Source organism: Tachyglossus aculeatus, chromosome 1 (assembly GCF_015852505.1).
Source record: "Tachyglossus aculeatus isolate mTacAcu1 chromosome 1, mTacAcu1.pri, whole genome shotgun sequence".
Taxonomy (NCBI): Eukaryota; Metazoa; Chordata; class Mammalia; order Monotremata; family Tachyglossidae; genus Tachyglossus; species Tachyglossus aculeatus.
In genome coordinates, this window is record NC_052066.1 from 125,408,807 (window position 1) to 125,424,679 (window position 15,873).

Genomic DNA, 15,873 nt, shown 5'->3' on the forward strand with positions numbered 1-15,873 from the left:
GTAACTGTTCTCCCTCCTATTTAAGACTGTGAGCCCTGGTAGGACAGGTACTGTGTCTACCTGATTATTTTGTACCTTCTCTTGAAAAGCGGCATAGGTTAGTGGTTAGAGCATGGACCCGGGCGTTAAAAGTGCCAGGGTTTTAATCCTGGCCCCACTACATGTCTGCTGTATGACCCTGGGCAAGTTACTTGACTTCTCTGTGCCTCAATTCCTTCATCTGTGAAATGGGGATTAAGGTTCTGAGCCTTTTGTGGGACAGGAACTGGGTCCAATCTGATTAACTTGTATCTTATTAGACTGTGAGTCCGTAGTTGGGGTGGAATTGTCTCTGTTGCTGAATTGTACTTTCCAAGCACTTAGCACAGTGCTCTGCACACAGTAAGCACTCAATAAATACGATTGAATCTACCCCAGCACTTAAAACAGTACTTGGCACATAGTATGTGCTTAACAAATACCATTATAATTATAGTGATAACAATCTAATTCAGTGCTTAGTTAAGCACTTTTCATGTAATTAGCACTTAACAAATACCACAATTATAAATCTTAATAATATTTTTATTAAAGAAGATCAACCAAAACTCAGCCAATTGCCCCTCTTATTTATCTTGCCATTGACACCTGCTCGAATGCCTTTGGCAGAAGGGGCGTCATGGGAACCCAACAGTACTGGAGAAGCAGCATGGCTCAGTGGAAAGAGCTTGGGCTTTGGAGTCAGAGGTCATGGGTTCAAATTCCGGCACACCCACTTGTCAACTGTGTGACTTTGGGCAAGTCACTTAACTTCTCTGTGACTCAGTTACCTCATCTGTAAAATGGGGATTAAGACTGTGAGCCCCCTGTGGGTCAACCTGATCACCTTGTAACCTCCCCAGCGCTTAGAACAGTGCTTTGCATATAGTAAGTGCTTAATAAATGCTATTATTATTATTATTACTTGAACTAAATGCTACCTTTCAGCCCTGTCTAATAAGAGTCAATAGGTAGCATGTAGCAAGGTTGATACTTTTTGTAACCTCTCAATCTCCAGTGAATGAGCTTCACCTCCCATCTGACACTGGTTCTCTGGATCCCGGTGCCTTCTAAAAAAGGGACTGGGCAGGGGGACCTCCCCTCCTGTTCCCAGATCTCCTCTGGAAAAGGGCTAGGAGTTCATGTCCACTCCACAGTGCTTCCAGTAGGTCATTTGGGGAAGTTGGCCTGATTTTAAAAACACCTTTTGAATTTTTTATTTTTTATTGTATTTGGTAAGCACTTATTATGCACCAGGCACTGTACTAAGTGTTAGGATAGATGCAATATAATCAGGTTGAACATAATCCAGATCCTACGTTATACACACAGGTTTAACCTTCATTTTATAGATGAGGTAAGTGAGGCACAGAGAAGTTAAGTGAGTTGCACAAGGTCATCCAGCAGAAAAATGACAGAGCTGGGATTAGAATTAGAGAGGTGCACCCTACAAGTAGGTGAAAAAGATTCCCTGGTGAGCGCTTACTAGGTATCAGACACTGTTCTAAGGGCTGGGGTAATTAGATTTGACACAGTTCCTGTCCAAATGGGATTCACACTCTTAATCCCCATTTTCCAGATGAATCATCCAAGGCACAATGAAGTTAAGTGACTTGCCCAGGGTCACGTAGTAGACAAGTGGCAGAGCTGGGATTAGAACCCAGATCCTTCCGACTCCCAGTCCCATCCTCTATTCACTGGGCCACACTGATACTCTTGAAACTCTCCAGGGAAGGAAGCATCCTGAATTGGTTGGAAGATCAGCTGTCTCCTCTTCTGGTTGGGAGCATCTATTGTCTGACCGAATCCTAAAACTGTGGATAGATTCCCTGCACGTTTTATGATAGCTTGATTGCCCCCCTAAGAATATGAATAATGAATGAATGAATTTTGGTGAGTAATAAAGATCACTATCTAAATAAATTCTATTTCAATTATATGGTCTCGTTCTCATGGAATCAGCCAACTAACATTAATAGCATTTATGAAGTTCCCCAAGGGTTCATACTATTGGACAAGACATTTAAGGAATCATCAAATCCATGGTGTAAGCAATTCTATACTGCAAAAACTATGTACCATGATACAGTCTAAATTTTGACAGCTGAGAATGTATTTCCCAAAAATTGCTAGAAGAGGAGTCTCTGAGTAATCATCCCTTCATTCAACTTGTTCTCAGCAAAATAACACTTTGGCCACAATCAGTATGCAGTTACTGGTCCCATCTTAAAGTGCCAAAAGTGTAAAATGAGCCCTGCACTGTTCTCTGCTACTCCACCTATACCCTTGACCTTCTCAGACTTGGGCCCTCACCCAAGATTTAAACATATGGTCAAAGCCCCAATGACATGTTGAGCATGTTTTCCTCTTGCTCACTGTTAGGGAAATCCCCTGCTGTTGATTCACCTGGAAGAACATTGTTGGGGGAATCAGGAAACATGGGTCCTAGCCAGGGTTCTTCCTTCTGCTGACATGCCATTAGCGATCAAAGTTTCTGACCAAAGAACGCATAAGGCTTTCATTCCACAAAGTGGGAAGGCCCAGCAGGAATCCAGAAAACTGACTGATTAAACATGAAGACCATGGTGGCTACTAAGCAACATTGAGTGAGCTGGGGTACTACGGGACGGAAGAGTCACCATTCTGTGGTCACCATGACTGAAAATAAGTCTTACGTATAGTACTCACACACTCACTGTGCTGCACCCCTGCCTGCCTATTGTATGCCCGGCCCCCATGGAAACTTCCCTGGCAGGTTTGAAACAGTTGTGAATGATGTTGAGAAAGTCACTTTCTTTATTAATCAATTCCTCTGTTTAGGTTCTCAATCTAAAATTTCAGGGCAAAGGGTCATCAGTCATTCTTGATGGGAGAATTCATCAACATCATTATGTAGAAGCAGAGAATTGGACTCATTTTGTATTTAGAAAAATTATACTTAAACGCAAGAAAAGCAGAGTAAAATACTGAATCCTATCTGACTCTTTTGATTAGCTGGTCATTCCAATAATAATTTCACAAATAACACATCTATTTTTTGTCTAAAAATACAGTTCGAATGGGAAATGTGATTTTGAATGTTTAACATTCCAACAAAGATCAGGTTTTTGGAACATTGTGACAGAAACCTAGTCAAAAAATGACTTCCAACCTGATTTCAACATTCTATTGGTGATGTTACTTTCCCTCTCCTTAGATTTCAAGGTCATTCTCTAAAATACATTAATAACTTGTTGAAGGAAGGTGGTAATACTCAGGTGACAATCAATTTCATTCCTAAATTTTAAGTCCTTTATCAGCAACGTGGTCCTTGGCCAACAGAAAGCTTATGAAATATTTTCAAGTCAGTAAAGAGAGCCACTCCTTTCTTGATCACAGAGTGCCATGTCAGTCTATCCTATACAATGTCATGCATGTTCCTTAATTTGATTACTAAGACCCAACACAGGTTTCTGAAAGCCTCACTTTTGTCTGCGAGAAGGCCTTATATTTATGAATCATATGTGTGGAATCAGTCTTGGTGGCTTCTCTTGGCCATGCCCAGTGCCTCGATTGCTGCCTGAATTACAGCATCATGGAGAGAAGTACATTGATTAAGTGTGTTGATGATTGCAGTTTATTTTTTTTCATCAGGGCTCTCTTAATGTTATTTCAGAGTTTCTTGGTATCTTCATTCTCTGGTTTGAGGGGTTTTGGAGGGCAGTCTTTAGTGCAGTGGTTCTAAGGACAGCATGAGCTTGCAGTGTATGAAACAAGGGTCTGTCCAAAATTCTGCTCAACATATGGCTGCTGTGATTCAAACATCTTTGAGTTTCCACTGCTGCACTATGATGTAATACATAACATAAAATACCTTGTATGTCATTCATTCATTCATTCAATCGTATTTATTGAGCGCTTACTGTGTGCAGAGCACTGTACTGAGCGCTTGGGAAGTACAAGTTGGCAACATATAGAGACGGTCCCTACCCAACAGTGGGCTCACAGTCTAGAAGAGTGGGCCCACAGCCTAGAAGTAGATTAGGGATATATCCAGGGTACTTTTCTTAAGTTTAGCAGGTAAAAAATGGTGTCTGTAATTGTAAGGTCGTGTTTGATGCATTCATTCATTCATTCTTTCATTCAATCATATTTATTGAGCGTTTACTGTGTGCAGAGCACTGTACTAAGTGATTGGGAAGTACAAGTCGGCAACATATAGAGACGGTCCCTACCCAACACTGGGACAACAGAAGGCTGTTGTTGAGTTTGACAATGCTATGAGTCCCATTGGCTTTTCTCCCAAAGTGGGAATCACATCCAACGTTGGCATTGAAATTTCCCATTAAAATGAATTTACCCAACATACTGTTATGATGTGTTTATCCAAATCTTTATAAAAGAATAATAATAATGATAATAATAATAATAATAATAACAATAATAATAATAGTATTTGTTAAGCACTTACTCTGTTCCAAGTACTGTTCTAAGTGCTGGGGTAGATACAAGGTAATCAGGTTGGACACAGTCCCTGTCCCACCTGGGGCTCGCAGTCTTAGTCCCCATTTTACAGGTGAAATGACTGAGGCAAAGAGATGTGCCTTGCCCAAGAGACCTTGCCCCAGATCACACGGCAGACAAGTGGCGGAGCCAAGATTAGAACCCTTGACTTTCTGATTCCCAAGCTCATGCTCTATCCATCATCATCATTATTATTATCATCAACAGGGAAGACTTGTCCAAACGATCATGTACCTCGTGCCTAACTCTGGAAGCTGTCAATCAATAATCAGTGGTATTCATTGACTGGCACCCCCCCAGCCTGGAATGCCCTCCCTTCACACATCCGCCAAGCTAGCTCTCTTCCTCTCTTCAAAGCCCTACTGAGAGCTCACCTCCTCCAAGAGGCCTTCCCACACTGAGCCCCATTTTTCCTCTCCTCCTCCCTATCCCCCCGCCCTACCTCCATTCCCCTCCACATATATCTGTTTGTACAGATTTATTTTACTTGTACGTATTTACTATTCTATTTATTTTGTTAATGATATGCATATGGCTTTAATTCTATTTGTTCTGATGACTTGACACCTGTCCACATGTTTTGTTTTGTTGTCAGTCTCTCCTTCTAGACTGTGAGCTCATTGTTGGGTAGGGACAGTCTCTTTACGTTGCCAACTTGTACTTCCCAAGCGCTTAGTACAGTGCTCTGCACACAGTAAGTGCTCAATAATTATGATTGAATGAATGAATGAATGAATGGCTGCTTACTGTGTATAGAGCACTGTACTAAGTACTTGGGAGAATACTGGTCTCAAGAAGTTGAGAGTCGAGAGGACCAGACACATATTAAAAGAAATTATGGATATGTACCTAAGTGTTATGGGGCTAAGAGTGGAGTCAATATCAAGTGCTTAAATGGTATGCGTCCAGGAACAAAGGTGATACAGAAGGCAGAGTGTGAAAAGCAGCATGGCCGAGTGGATAGTGCATGGGCATAGAAATCAGAAGGACCTATGTTCTAATCCCAGCTCTGCTGTGTGACCTTGGTCAAGTTGCTAACTTCTCTGCGCCTCAGGTACCTCATATGTAAAAAGGGGACTGTGGGCTCCATGTGGGACATGGCCTGTACTCAACCTGATTAGCTTGTAGTCATTCAATCATATTTATCAAGCAATTACTTGTGCAGAGCACTGTACTATGTGCTTGGAAAGTCTCATCTTGTTTTAAGCTGTCTAGTGTACAGTAAATAGAGAGAGAGACAATCCCTGCCCACAACAGGCTCCAGCACTTAGTAGAGTGCCTGGTAATCATCAGGCAATCATTCAATCATATTTGTTGAGAGTTTACTGGGCACAGAGCACTGTACTAAATTAACTGTGTTTATTGAGTGCTTACTGGGAGCAGAGCACTCTACTAAGTGCTTGGGACAGTACACAGAAACAGAGTGGTGTTAACAAATACCATAAAAAGAGAGGAAGTAGAAAAAATGAGAGCTAAGTCAGAGGCCCCTTGGAGAAGATGTGACTTTTAGGAGGGCTTTGAAGATGGGGAAAGTAGTGATCTGTCATATGTGAAGGGGTAGGGAGGTCATGCCGGGGTGCGGGGGGATGCTCCTCACCAATCACTAGAGTGAATTTAGTGTTTCCATTTTCTTATAAATCCTTAGTTACTCTGGAGTCAGCTCATCACTCATAACAAATGGCTGATTCAGTCATCACCAGAATTTTCCTCTCTTGTAGGAATGATCACTCTCTTTCTGGGGTGCAGGGTGTTACCATTAGCTGGTGTCATCCTAGGTTATTCTTCATTTTTCTCTTTCTGACAGAATTTCCTGGGCTTCATTTCTCATTGTGGAAGCGGTCAATCATTTGGTAGTCCTAGTCTTCCTTAAGGCTGCAATATCAACTCCATATATGACCAATTCAAAACATCATGTAGCATCTTGCTGTTCCATAGTGTCAATTATTTTCTTAGTATTTAAGTCTTTTTTTCTGTTTGTTGTGGGACCACAGATGTAAGCTCACCAGTTCCAGTTTACTGATGAGTTGGGAATTTTTCTAGTGTGTTCTGATGACCTTTCAGTGACAACAAGTATGATATAGACAGGGTTCTTATGATGTGGACTTGGACACTTAGAAGCTGAATGGAAAATAATAATCCATTCAGAAAGAGTCATATAGTAGTTGAAAATCGAATTTAATCCCCGCAAGCCTAGGCTGGATACAAACCGGGGTCACCTCTTATTACCTATTCTGCACAGTTTTCTTACAGAATATACTATAAATCCTATTTATAAAAAGATCTTTTAGAAAATCACATTAAACTTAAAAAATTCACATTTTTTTTTCAAACACTGTTAACTCTGTTAACCACTCATTCCTATCTGCCGCTTTGCTAGATCTGCACTACTTTGTACTACTGTCAGAATACAGACTAATAAGTGTTCTTTTCTGTCAGAAAATAGATATGAATGGAAAGACTGTTAATGTTGGAAATCTGATGTCATTCCTAAAATAATCAAAGGTTTATCCCCCAAAAACCCGGTAATTATTCTTGTTTATAAACTTAGTGAGCCAGTCGTTTCAATCAGTGCTGATACTTCTCAATGTCTAATCAAAAACTCTCCTGTAATTTTTCTTTTGTTCTACAAAATGGAAAAAGACGGTTATCACCTTACATATACTATCCCTTTACATATGCGAAAAATCAACTTACAGTCATTGTGGTGCCTTATATTCTCCACGTTGAATCATCCCAATTCCTTCAACCTTTCCCTCTGTGTCCTGTTTTCCAAACATCAGTTCAGAATGCCTTGTGCCTCTTTTGTTAGGCTAATTGCCTTCATGGCATACATTTTTCACAGACTTTGAGAGATACATATAAGAACACTGCAATTGGAAAAATATTCAGTGGATTAAACTTACATTGGCCAAATGGGCTAGTTCTATCTCCAGAAAAGAATCATCTGTTTTGGGCTCAGGCCTTATTGTGACCACGATGATTTTGGAATTAATGACAGTAAAATTTCTGAAAGAAAGGAATATTGGTTAAAAGAAGGAGGTCCTAGCCATAGAATGAATGCATCAATTTATCATTATATCTAGCAAAGAAAGAAGACTGAAATATTTTTATGAACAAATACTAATACAGTAGACTTAACAGTTTTCCTCAAGAGACCAAACATCTTTCAAAATGCTTCCTTGAACTTTTTGGCAGCAATTAGCTCCAAAGCTTAGCATGGATAAATTGAATTAATTGAATCATGTAGGCTTTATATACACAAATCATTTTAATGACTGAAAGCTATGACTTATTAATAACATATATTTATGAACTATATTCTTTATACACTTTACACATTCTAATGGTAAACATTCATATGTTTTAATTTAATATTGGGTAGACCTTTTACTAACTAAAAGTAATGGTGTGCTAATAACAAACCAATTAATACAATTTTGTCAAGCAGCAGGAGTTTAAATAAAATTATGACACTGAAATACATTTTAAAAGTCAGCACTATCATTTTATTTCCTTGGAAGCTGCTGTTCGTTCAATTTACTGCTAGTAGAGAATTAAAGTTTGTGCTTCCAAGAGAATGAAATGGAATAAAATAATCATGCTTCAGTGTGACTGTCACGTATCCACAACTCCATGAGAAGCATTAGGGAGAAATTGGATGGGAATACACACAGCAGAGAAAAACATAGAAGATATTCCCACCATGACTACGAGCTTCACTAGTATATATGGGATCAAAAAGCGGAGAGCAGAGAGTATGTACTGAAGCCAGGCTTTGGGAAGGTCAAGAAGGATTAGGTAAAATATATCATGTCTAGTAGTGAAAGACCATATATAACTCCAAAAGGTGACTAAACCTTTGTTAATGTCAGGCTCATTGTGTGCAATCGATATGTCTTTTGGAATGCTTCTCATTGAAGTTATTTTTATTTTCTTTAACTGACATAGTAATTTGTAGGCTTGAAAATAAGGAGTGTTTAAGCCCCTGTTTTAAAGCCAGTGGGGATATTGTTAGAGAGCAATATCACAGCTGGAGCAGGATCCTAAGGAGGTCTGTCAGGAGAATTGCAGGAAAAGAAGCATGGACTCATAAATCCCGTTAGTTGTGTAAAAAGGGCTGCAACTGCCTACACTTGGCAGAACCTGATCCCCTGGTCTGGGGTCCAAGACCTTGCTCTTCTAGGGGAGGGACCAGGGAAATGTTAATTTTGGCTTTTCTGTGGTGCACAGTGCCTGCTCACCCGATTCCTTGAGACCCACCAGAAGAACTCTTCTGTGTCTCTCAGCCTAAGTCACACTTGGGTGAAAATGAAGCTGGGTGAGTGTGGCAGCCAATATCCACTGGTTCCCACCATTATGAGAAGAAAGAGAAAGTCAAGAGAGTCACTCTGTGGTGTTTTCCTTGAGGAAAGTATAAAGACCTGGCCAAGACACTCAGAGAGAAGAATTAGGGAGGAAGTAGGGGGGACAGGTAGTTGGAGAAGACCTTTTCCCACCTTGAGATGAGAAGTTGAGAGCTGTGTGCCAGGGATAGCAGGACATAGGGAAAGCTCATGTTGTAACCTTGAATGGACACAGGGTGCAGGAAGAGATCAGAGAAGATCCCAGATTAGGGTTTGGACATCTGGTCTAAGAGTTAGAACTCCAGAGGAGCAAGGCTCCTGCCCTCAAGGAGAAGAAAGGAGGCTAAGAATCGTAAGTCTGAAGGACTTGGAGAAGTGAGACTGGAACCTCAGACATCCCAAGAAAAGAAGGGGAAGGACTGGAGAACCGGCACATTCAGGGAAATAGAGCGTATCCTGGGTGGGAACTACTAGATCCAGGGAAAGGCAGTTTGAACCAGATATTCTTTCAATGTTACTAAGGTAAAAATCAATTAAACATTGTACTGATCTCAGATTTTTGTGTCTGTCTGCAGAGGGGGCTGGAGGAGAAGTTCCAGGTTCTAGGGAGATACGTGGACCAAGGTGAGCCACAGGCGTGGGAGGGAGAGATCTTTCCTAGAGCTTCCTGTAGCCAGTAGGTTAGTCCCAGATCATTCCTTTGACTCTGGGGAGATGCCTGGGCTTCATTAGAAGGGTGATGTCAGCAACAGGGCTGAAGGGACTGGAGTAGCTGAACAAAATGCTCCCATCCTGTGTTAGAAGAATTGAAGAACTGGAGGGCTTTTAGAGCCCAGTAGAGGTTGACTGGGGTCTGGATGTTACTAAAATGTCTCTGGGGACTCTTCTACCCGAGTTATGAGGCTGAGAAACCCCAACAATGTCACAGTGAGTTAAATTGTGGATCATTTTAGACAAAATCCTGTTCCAGCCATTTTCCCAATCAAAGCTTTCAGAGAACCATATGGACAAAACATAAGGTGTCTGACTACTGTTATCAATCAGTCAATCAAGCAATCATGCTTATTGAGCACTTAATATGTGCATAACACTCTACTAAGCACTTGGGAGAGTACATACAACAGAATCTCCTCCTCCCCATCTCCCCGCGCTACCGCCTTCCCTTCCCCACAGCACCTGTATATATGTTTGTACAGATCTATTACTCTGTTTATTTTACTTGTACATATTTACTATTCTATTTATTTTGTTAATAATGTGCATTTAGCTTTAATTCCATTTTTTCTGATGACTTGACACCTGTCCACATGCTTTGTTTTGTTGTCTGTCTCCCCCTTCTAGACTGTGAGCCCGTTGTTGGGTAGGGACTGTCTCTATATGTTGCCAACTTGTACTTCCCAAGCGCTTAGTACAGTGCTGTGCACACAGTAAGCGCTCAATAAATACGATTGAATGAATGAATGAATTAGCGGATATGTTCCTTCCCCTTAATGAGCTTTCAGTGTAGAGATGAGTTTGGAGTCTCTTAGTCCCATCCTTACTTGCCTTGGCCTTGATAATCTTGAACTTAACTTTCACATACTACCTTGTAAAACCCCAACTTTAGTATTTCATGTTGCGATCCTTTCCAATTTGTAGTATTAATGAAATCCCAGTTTTGATTATTACCTCATTTGGGAATCTGTTCTAGCCATGACTGGAGGCTACCCAGTCCTTGTAATTGGGTTCTGAATGGAATTCCCAATTCATATCTTCTTTTAGTAGCCTAAATAAAGGATGGCTAATTTTGATCCTAATTGGCAATATTCAGCTAAGTCGCCCCCATTTAAATTTCCTGAGGCAAAAGCCTGGCCGGAGTCTTAGAGTTACTAAGTATAAATACCCATGCATTGCTATTAAAATACTCCTTAAATTAATCAATCAATGATATTTATGGAACACTTACTGAGTGCAGAGCACTGTTCTAAACTCTTGGGAGGAGAGAGTTGGCAGACACATATCCTGCCCACAATGAATTTACAGTCTAGAGTTCAACGAGCTCATGAATAAAACAGTATTTCATATGCAAGAAACTATGCATTTGCAAGAATATGAAATTACTCAAATATATTTGTGTTATTCTATATTGGTCCTAATTTTCATAGAGTCATTGCATATTTTATAAAAAGCGTAATACACCTTTTTTCGTGGCTGGGTATAGATGCCTATTCAATTTAGAGAAGCAGCATGACTCTATGGAAAAAGCCCGGACTTAGGAGTCAGAGGTCATGGGTTCGTATCCTGGCTTCCCCATTTGTTAGCTGTGTGACTTTGGGCAAGTCACTTAACTTCCCTGCACCTCAGTTACCTCATCTGTAAAATGAGGATTAAGATCTGAGCCCCATGAGGGACAACCTGATCACCTTGCATCCTCTCCAGCACTTAGAACAGTACTTTGCACATAGTAAGCACTTAAGAAATGCCATCATCATCATCATCATCATATAATGCTGTTCATATAATAATAATAATTAATAATTATGGTATTTGTTAAGTGCTTAACTATGTGCAAGGCACCATACTAAGCGCTGGGGTGAATACAAGCAGATTGGGTTGAACACAGTCCCTGCCCCACGTGAGGCTCACAGTTTCAATCCCCACTTTACAGATGAGGGAACTGAGGCCCAGAGAGGTGAAGTGACTTGCCCAAGGTCACACAGCTAACAAGTGGCAGAGCCAGGATTAGAATCCATGACCTTCTGACTTTCAAGCCCATGTTCTATCCACTACTCCATGCTGCTTCTCATATGTAAAATATGACTCTTCCCTAGTCTTGATCTTTGTGATAATTAGTCTTTCTATGCTTTAATGATTTATATTTTAGTTATTCCCTAAGTATTTTGTTTAATGAGCCCCTACTTATTGCTTATGATTTTGCAAAGTGCTTCAATATTCATCTGGAATAAAATATTTATGGTTACAGAAAGGAAGCAAGTCATCATTTATTGAAGAGGAAAAGCCTACAGAATAAGTGAAGCACTGATAGAAAAGTATAGTAAAAGTATACAGTACAGAAAAAAAAAGTATACAGTACAGAGTGTATAATAAAGAGGATAATTTAGTAGGTGCTCACTATACTTATTTTGGATTAGTGGGGTCTCAGAAATATTGTGTCCAAGCAAAAAGATCACAGGTCTTGGAAGTCAGAAACCTGGGTTCCTTTCCCAGCTCTACAACTTGTCTGCTTAGGCATGTTACTTAACTTCCCTCTGCCTCAGTTTATCACCCCTGCAATGGGTTAAGGACCTGGGTTCTAATGCCCACTCTGCTACTTACCTGCTGTGTGACCTTGGACAAGTCGCTTCTCTCTATCTCAGTTCCCTCATCTGCAAAATGGAGATTCGATACCTATTCTCCCACATATTTAGAGGGTGAACCCCATGGTGGAACTGATTATCTTGTATCTACCCTGGTCCTTAGTACAGTGTCTAGCGCATAGTAAGTGCTTAACAAATACCACAAATATTGTTATTAGTAAAATTACTACTAGTACTACTAATAATGTTATTATTATTATAACTGCAGAGGTGTTGGGATGATTCAGTCATTCATACAATTATATTTATTGAGCGCTTACTGTGTGCGGAACACTGTACTAAGTGCTTGGAAAGTACAATTTGGCAGCAGAGACAATCCCTACTCACAATGGGCTCACAGTCTATAAGGGGGGAGACAGACAACAAAGCAATATAAAACAAGTAGACAGGCATCAATAGCATCAATATAAATAAATAGAATTATAGATATATACATATCATTAATAAAATAGAATAATAAACATGTCCATATATGCACAAGTGCTGTGGGGCAGGGAGAGGGTAGAGCAGAAGGAGGAAGTAGGGGTGATGGGGAGGGGAGGGGGAGCAGAATAAAGGGGGGATCAGTCTGGGAAGACCTCCTGGAGGAGGTGAGCTTTCATTAGGGCTTTGAAGGAGGGAAGTGTGCCAGTTTGGCAGATGTGAGGAGGGAGGGAATTCCAGGCCAGAAGTAGGACGTAGGCCAGGGGTCGACAGAGGGACAGGCGAGAAGGAGGCCAGGTGAGGAGGTTAGCGGCAGAGGAGCAGAGTGTGCAGGCTGGGCTGTAGAAGGAGAGAAGGGAGGTGAGGTAAGAGGGGGAAAGGTGATGGAGACCTCTGAAGCCAATAGTGAGGAGTTTTTGCTTCATGCGAAGGTTGATAGGCAACCGCTGGAGATTTTTGAGGATGGGGATTACATGCCCAGAGCGTTTAGTGGATAGAGAAGCAGCGTGGCTCAGTGGAAAGAGCCCGGGCTTTGGAGTCAGAGGTCAGGGGTTCGAATACCGGCTCCACCACAAGTCTGCTGTGTGACCTTGGGCAAGTCACTTAACTTCTCTTAGCCTCAGTTCCCTCATCTGTAAAAATGGGGATTAAGACTGTGAGCCCCATGTGGGACAACTTGATCACATTGTATCCCCCCCAGAACTTAGAACAGTGCTTTGCACATAGTAAGTGTTTAATCAATCAATCAATCAATCGTATTTATTGAGCACTTACTGTGTGCAGAGCACTGTACTAAGCCCTTGGGAAGTACAAGTTGGCAACATAGAGAGATAGTCCCTACCCAACAGTGGGCTCACCATCATCATCATCATCATCATCAATTGTATTTATTGAGCGCTTACTGTGTGCAGAGCACTATGCTAAGCACTTGGGAAGTACAAGTTGGCAACATATAGAGACAGTCCCTACCCAACAGTGGGCTCACAGTCTAAAAGGGGAGACAGAGAACAAAACCAAACATACTAACAAAATAAAATAAATAGAATAGATATGTACAAGTGAAATAAATAAATAAATAGAGTAATAAATATGTACAAACATATATACATATATACAGGTGCTGTGGGGAAGGGAAGGAGGTAAGATGGGGGATGGCGAAGGGGACAAGGGGGAGAGGAAGGAAGGGGCTCAGTCTGGGAAGGCCTCCTGGAGAAGGTGAGCTCTCAGTAGGGCCTTGAAGGGAGGAAGTGAGCTAGTTAACAAATGCCATCATTATTATTATTATTAGAGCAGGGACCTAGAAGTCAGAAGGTCATGGTTCTAGTACTGACTCCGCCGCATGTCTCCTTTGTGATCTTGGGCAAATCACTTGCTTCTCTGGGCCTCAGTTACCTCATCTGTAAAATGGGATTGAAACTGTTAGCCCCACATGGGACAGGAATTGTGTTCAACCTGATTTGCTTGTATCCACACCAGTGCCTAGTACAGTGCTTGGTACATAGTAAGAGTTTAACAAATACCACAGTTATTATTAGGATAAAACAAAATTAATGAAAGCACTTGGGACAAATGAAAGCACACACCACACTCACACATATCTATATGTCTTTTAACCAATCAATCGTATTTATTGAGCGCTTACTGTGTGCAGAACACTGTACAAAGCGCTTGGGAAGTACAAGTTGGCAACATATAGAGACAGTCCCTACCCAACAGTGGGTTCACAGTTTAATGTCTTTTCACAATTTGGAACTGGGACCAGAGTAAGTTATGGAGTCCAGCCTGCATCTCTCATCATCCTTGAGTGCCTGTGGGAGATTAGGGTAACTTGAAGTTGCTCATTTCATTTATTTCATTGCTAGTTTTTGAATGTTTAGAGGGTGTAGGACTGTTACAGAACAAGCTTTAACATAATTCTCCCTATTTTGCCACCAAATCGTGTTCCTCACTGATTTTCCCATCACTGTAGACAGCACCACCATCTTTTCTGTCTCACAAGCCTGTAACCTTGGCTTTTTCCTTGACTCATCTCTTTCATCAACATACTTGCTTAATCTGTCACTAAATCCTATCCGTCAATAAATCCTATCCCCTTTTAGACTGTGAGCCCACTGTTGGGTAGGGACTGTCTCTGTATGTGGCCAACTTGTACTCCCCAAGTGCTTAGTACAGTGCTCTGCACACAGTAAGTACTCAATAAATATGATTGATTGATTAATTGACTGATTTAACCTTCACATCACAAAAATCCACCCTTTCCTCTCCATCCAAAATGCTACCATGTTAATCTTACCAACTATCCTATCCCACTTTTATTATTGTATCATTCTCCTTGTTGACCTCCCTGCCTCCTGTCTCTCCACACTCCAGTGCATAGTTCACTCTGCTGCCTGCATCAGTTTTCTACAAAAACATTTAGTTCATGTTTTCCCACTCATCAAGACCCTCCAGTGGTTGCCCATCCACCTCTGCATCAAACAGAAATTCCTTATCATCAGCTTTAAAACACTGACTACTTCCTATCTGACCTCACTGCTCTCCTACTACACCTAGTCTGCACACTTCCCTCTATGATGCCAACCTACTTTTTGTACTTCGGTATCATTTACCTCACCACCGATCTCTTACCCACATCCTACCTCTGGCCTGAAACACCCTCCCTCTTCATATCCAACATAGAATTACTCTCCCAATCTTCAAAGCTTCATTGAAGGCACACTTTCTCCAAGAAGCCTTCTTTTTTACTAAGCCCTCATTTACTCTTCTCCCACTCCCTTCTGCATCACACTGATTTGTTACCTTTATTGACTGATTATTCACTGCCTCATCAGCCCCATAGTATATATTTACAAATCCATAATGTATTTATTTATATTGTCTGTCTACCTCTCTAGACTGTGAGCTTGTCATGGACAGGGAATATGTCTACCAACTCTGTCATACTGTACACTCTCAAGCATTTAGAACAGTGCTCTGCACTCAGTAATTACTCAATAAATACAATTAATTGATTCAACTTTTAATTCTTAGGATAAGAGACTCAAATGAGATGAATTTCAAAATTTTTCCTAAAACCAGAAAATCTTAACCATTAGTAACCTCTTAGGACAGAAGCTGATTTATTTGATTTTGCAAAGTTTAAATTCATTTAATTTTTAGGAAATCATTTTAGAATACTACTGACTTCCTTCAGTGTGTACAGAATATTGGGAGATTTAACAAATATTATT

General features: G+C 40.8%; 1 protein-coding gene across 3 annotated transcripts in view; it reads right to left on the reverse strand.

The window, feature by feature from the left end:
* The window catches only part of ADGRB3 (adhesion G protein-coupled receptor B3), a 705,027-nt gene that overhangs the window by 312,709 nt on the left and 376,445 nt on the right, over positions 1 to 15,873 (reverse strand). For all 3 annotated transcript variants that reach the window (XM_038748665.1, XM_038748662.1, XM_038748664.1), the window contains exon 16: positions 7,425 to 7,527. In XM_038748665.1, the coding sequence (XP_038604593.1) occupies positions 7,425 to 7,527 (103 nt within the window). The remainder of the gene's footprint in view (positions 1 to 7,424; positions 7,528 to 15,873) is intronic.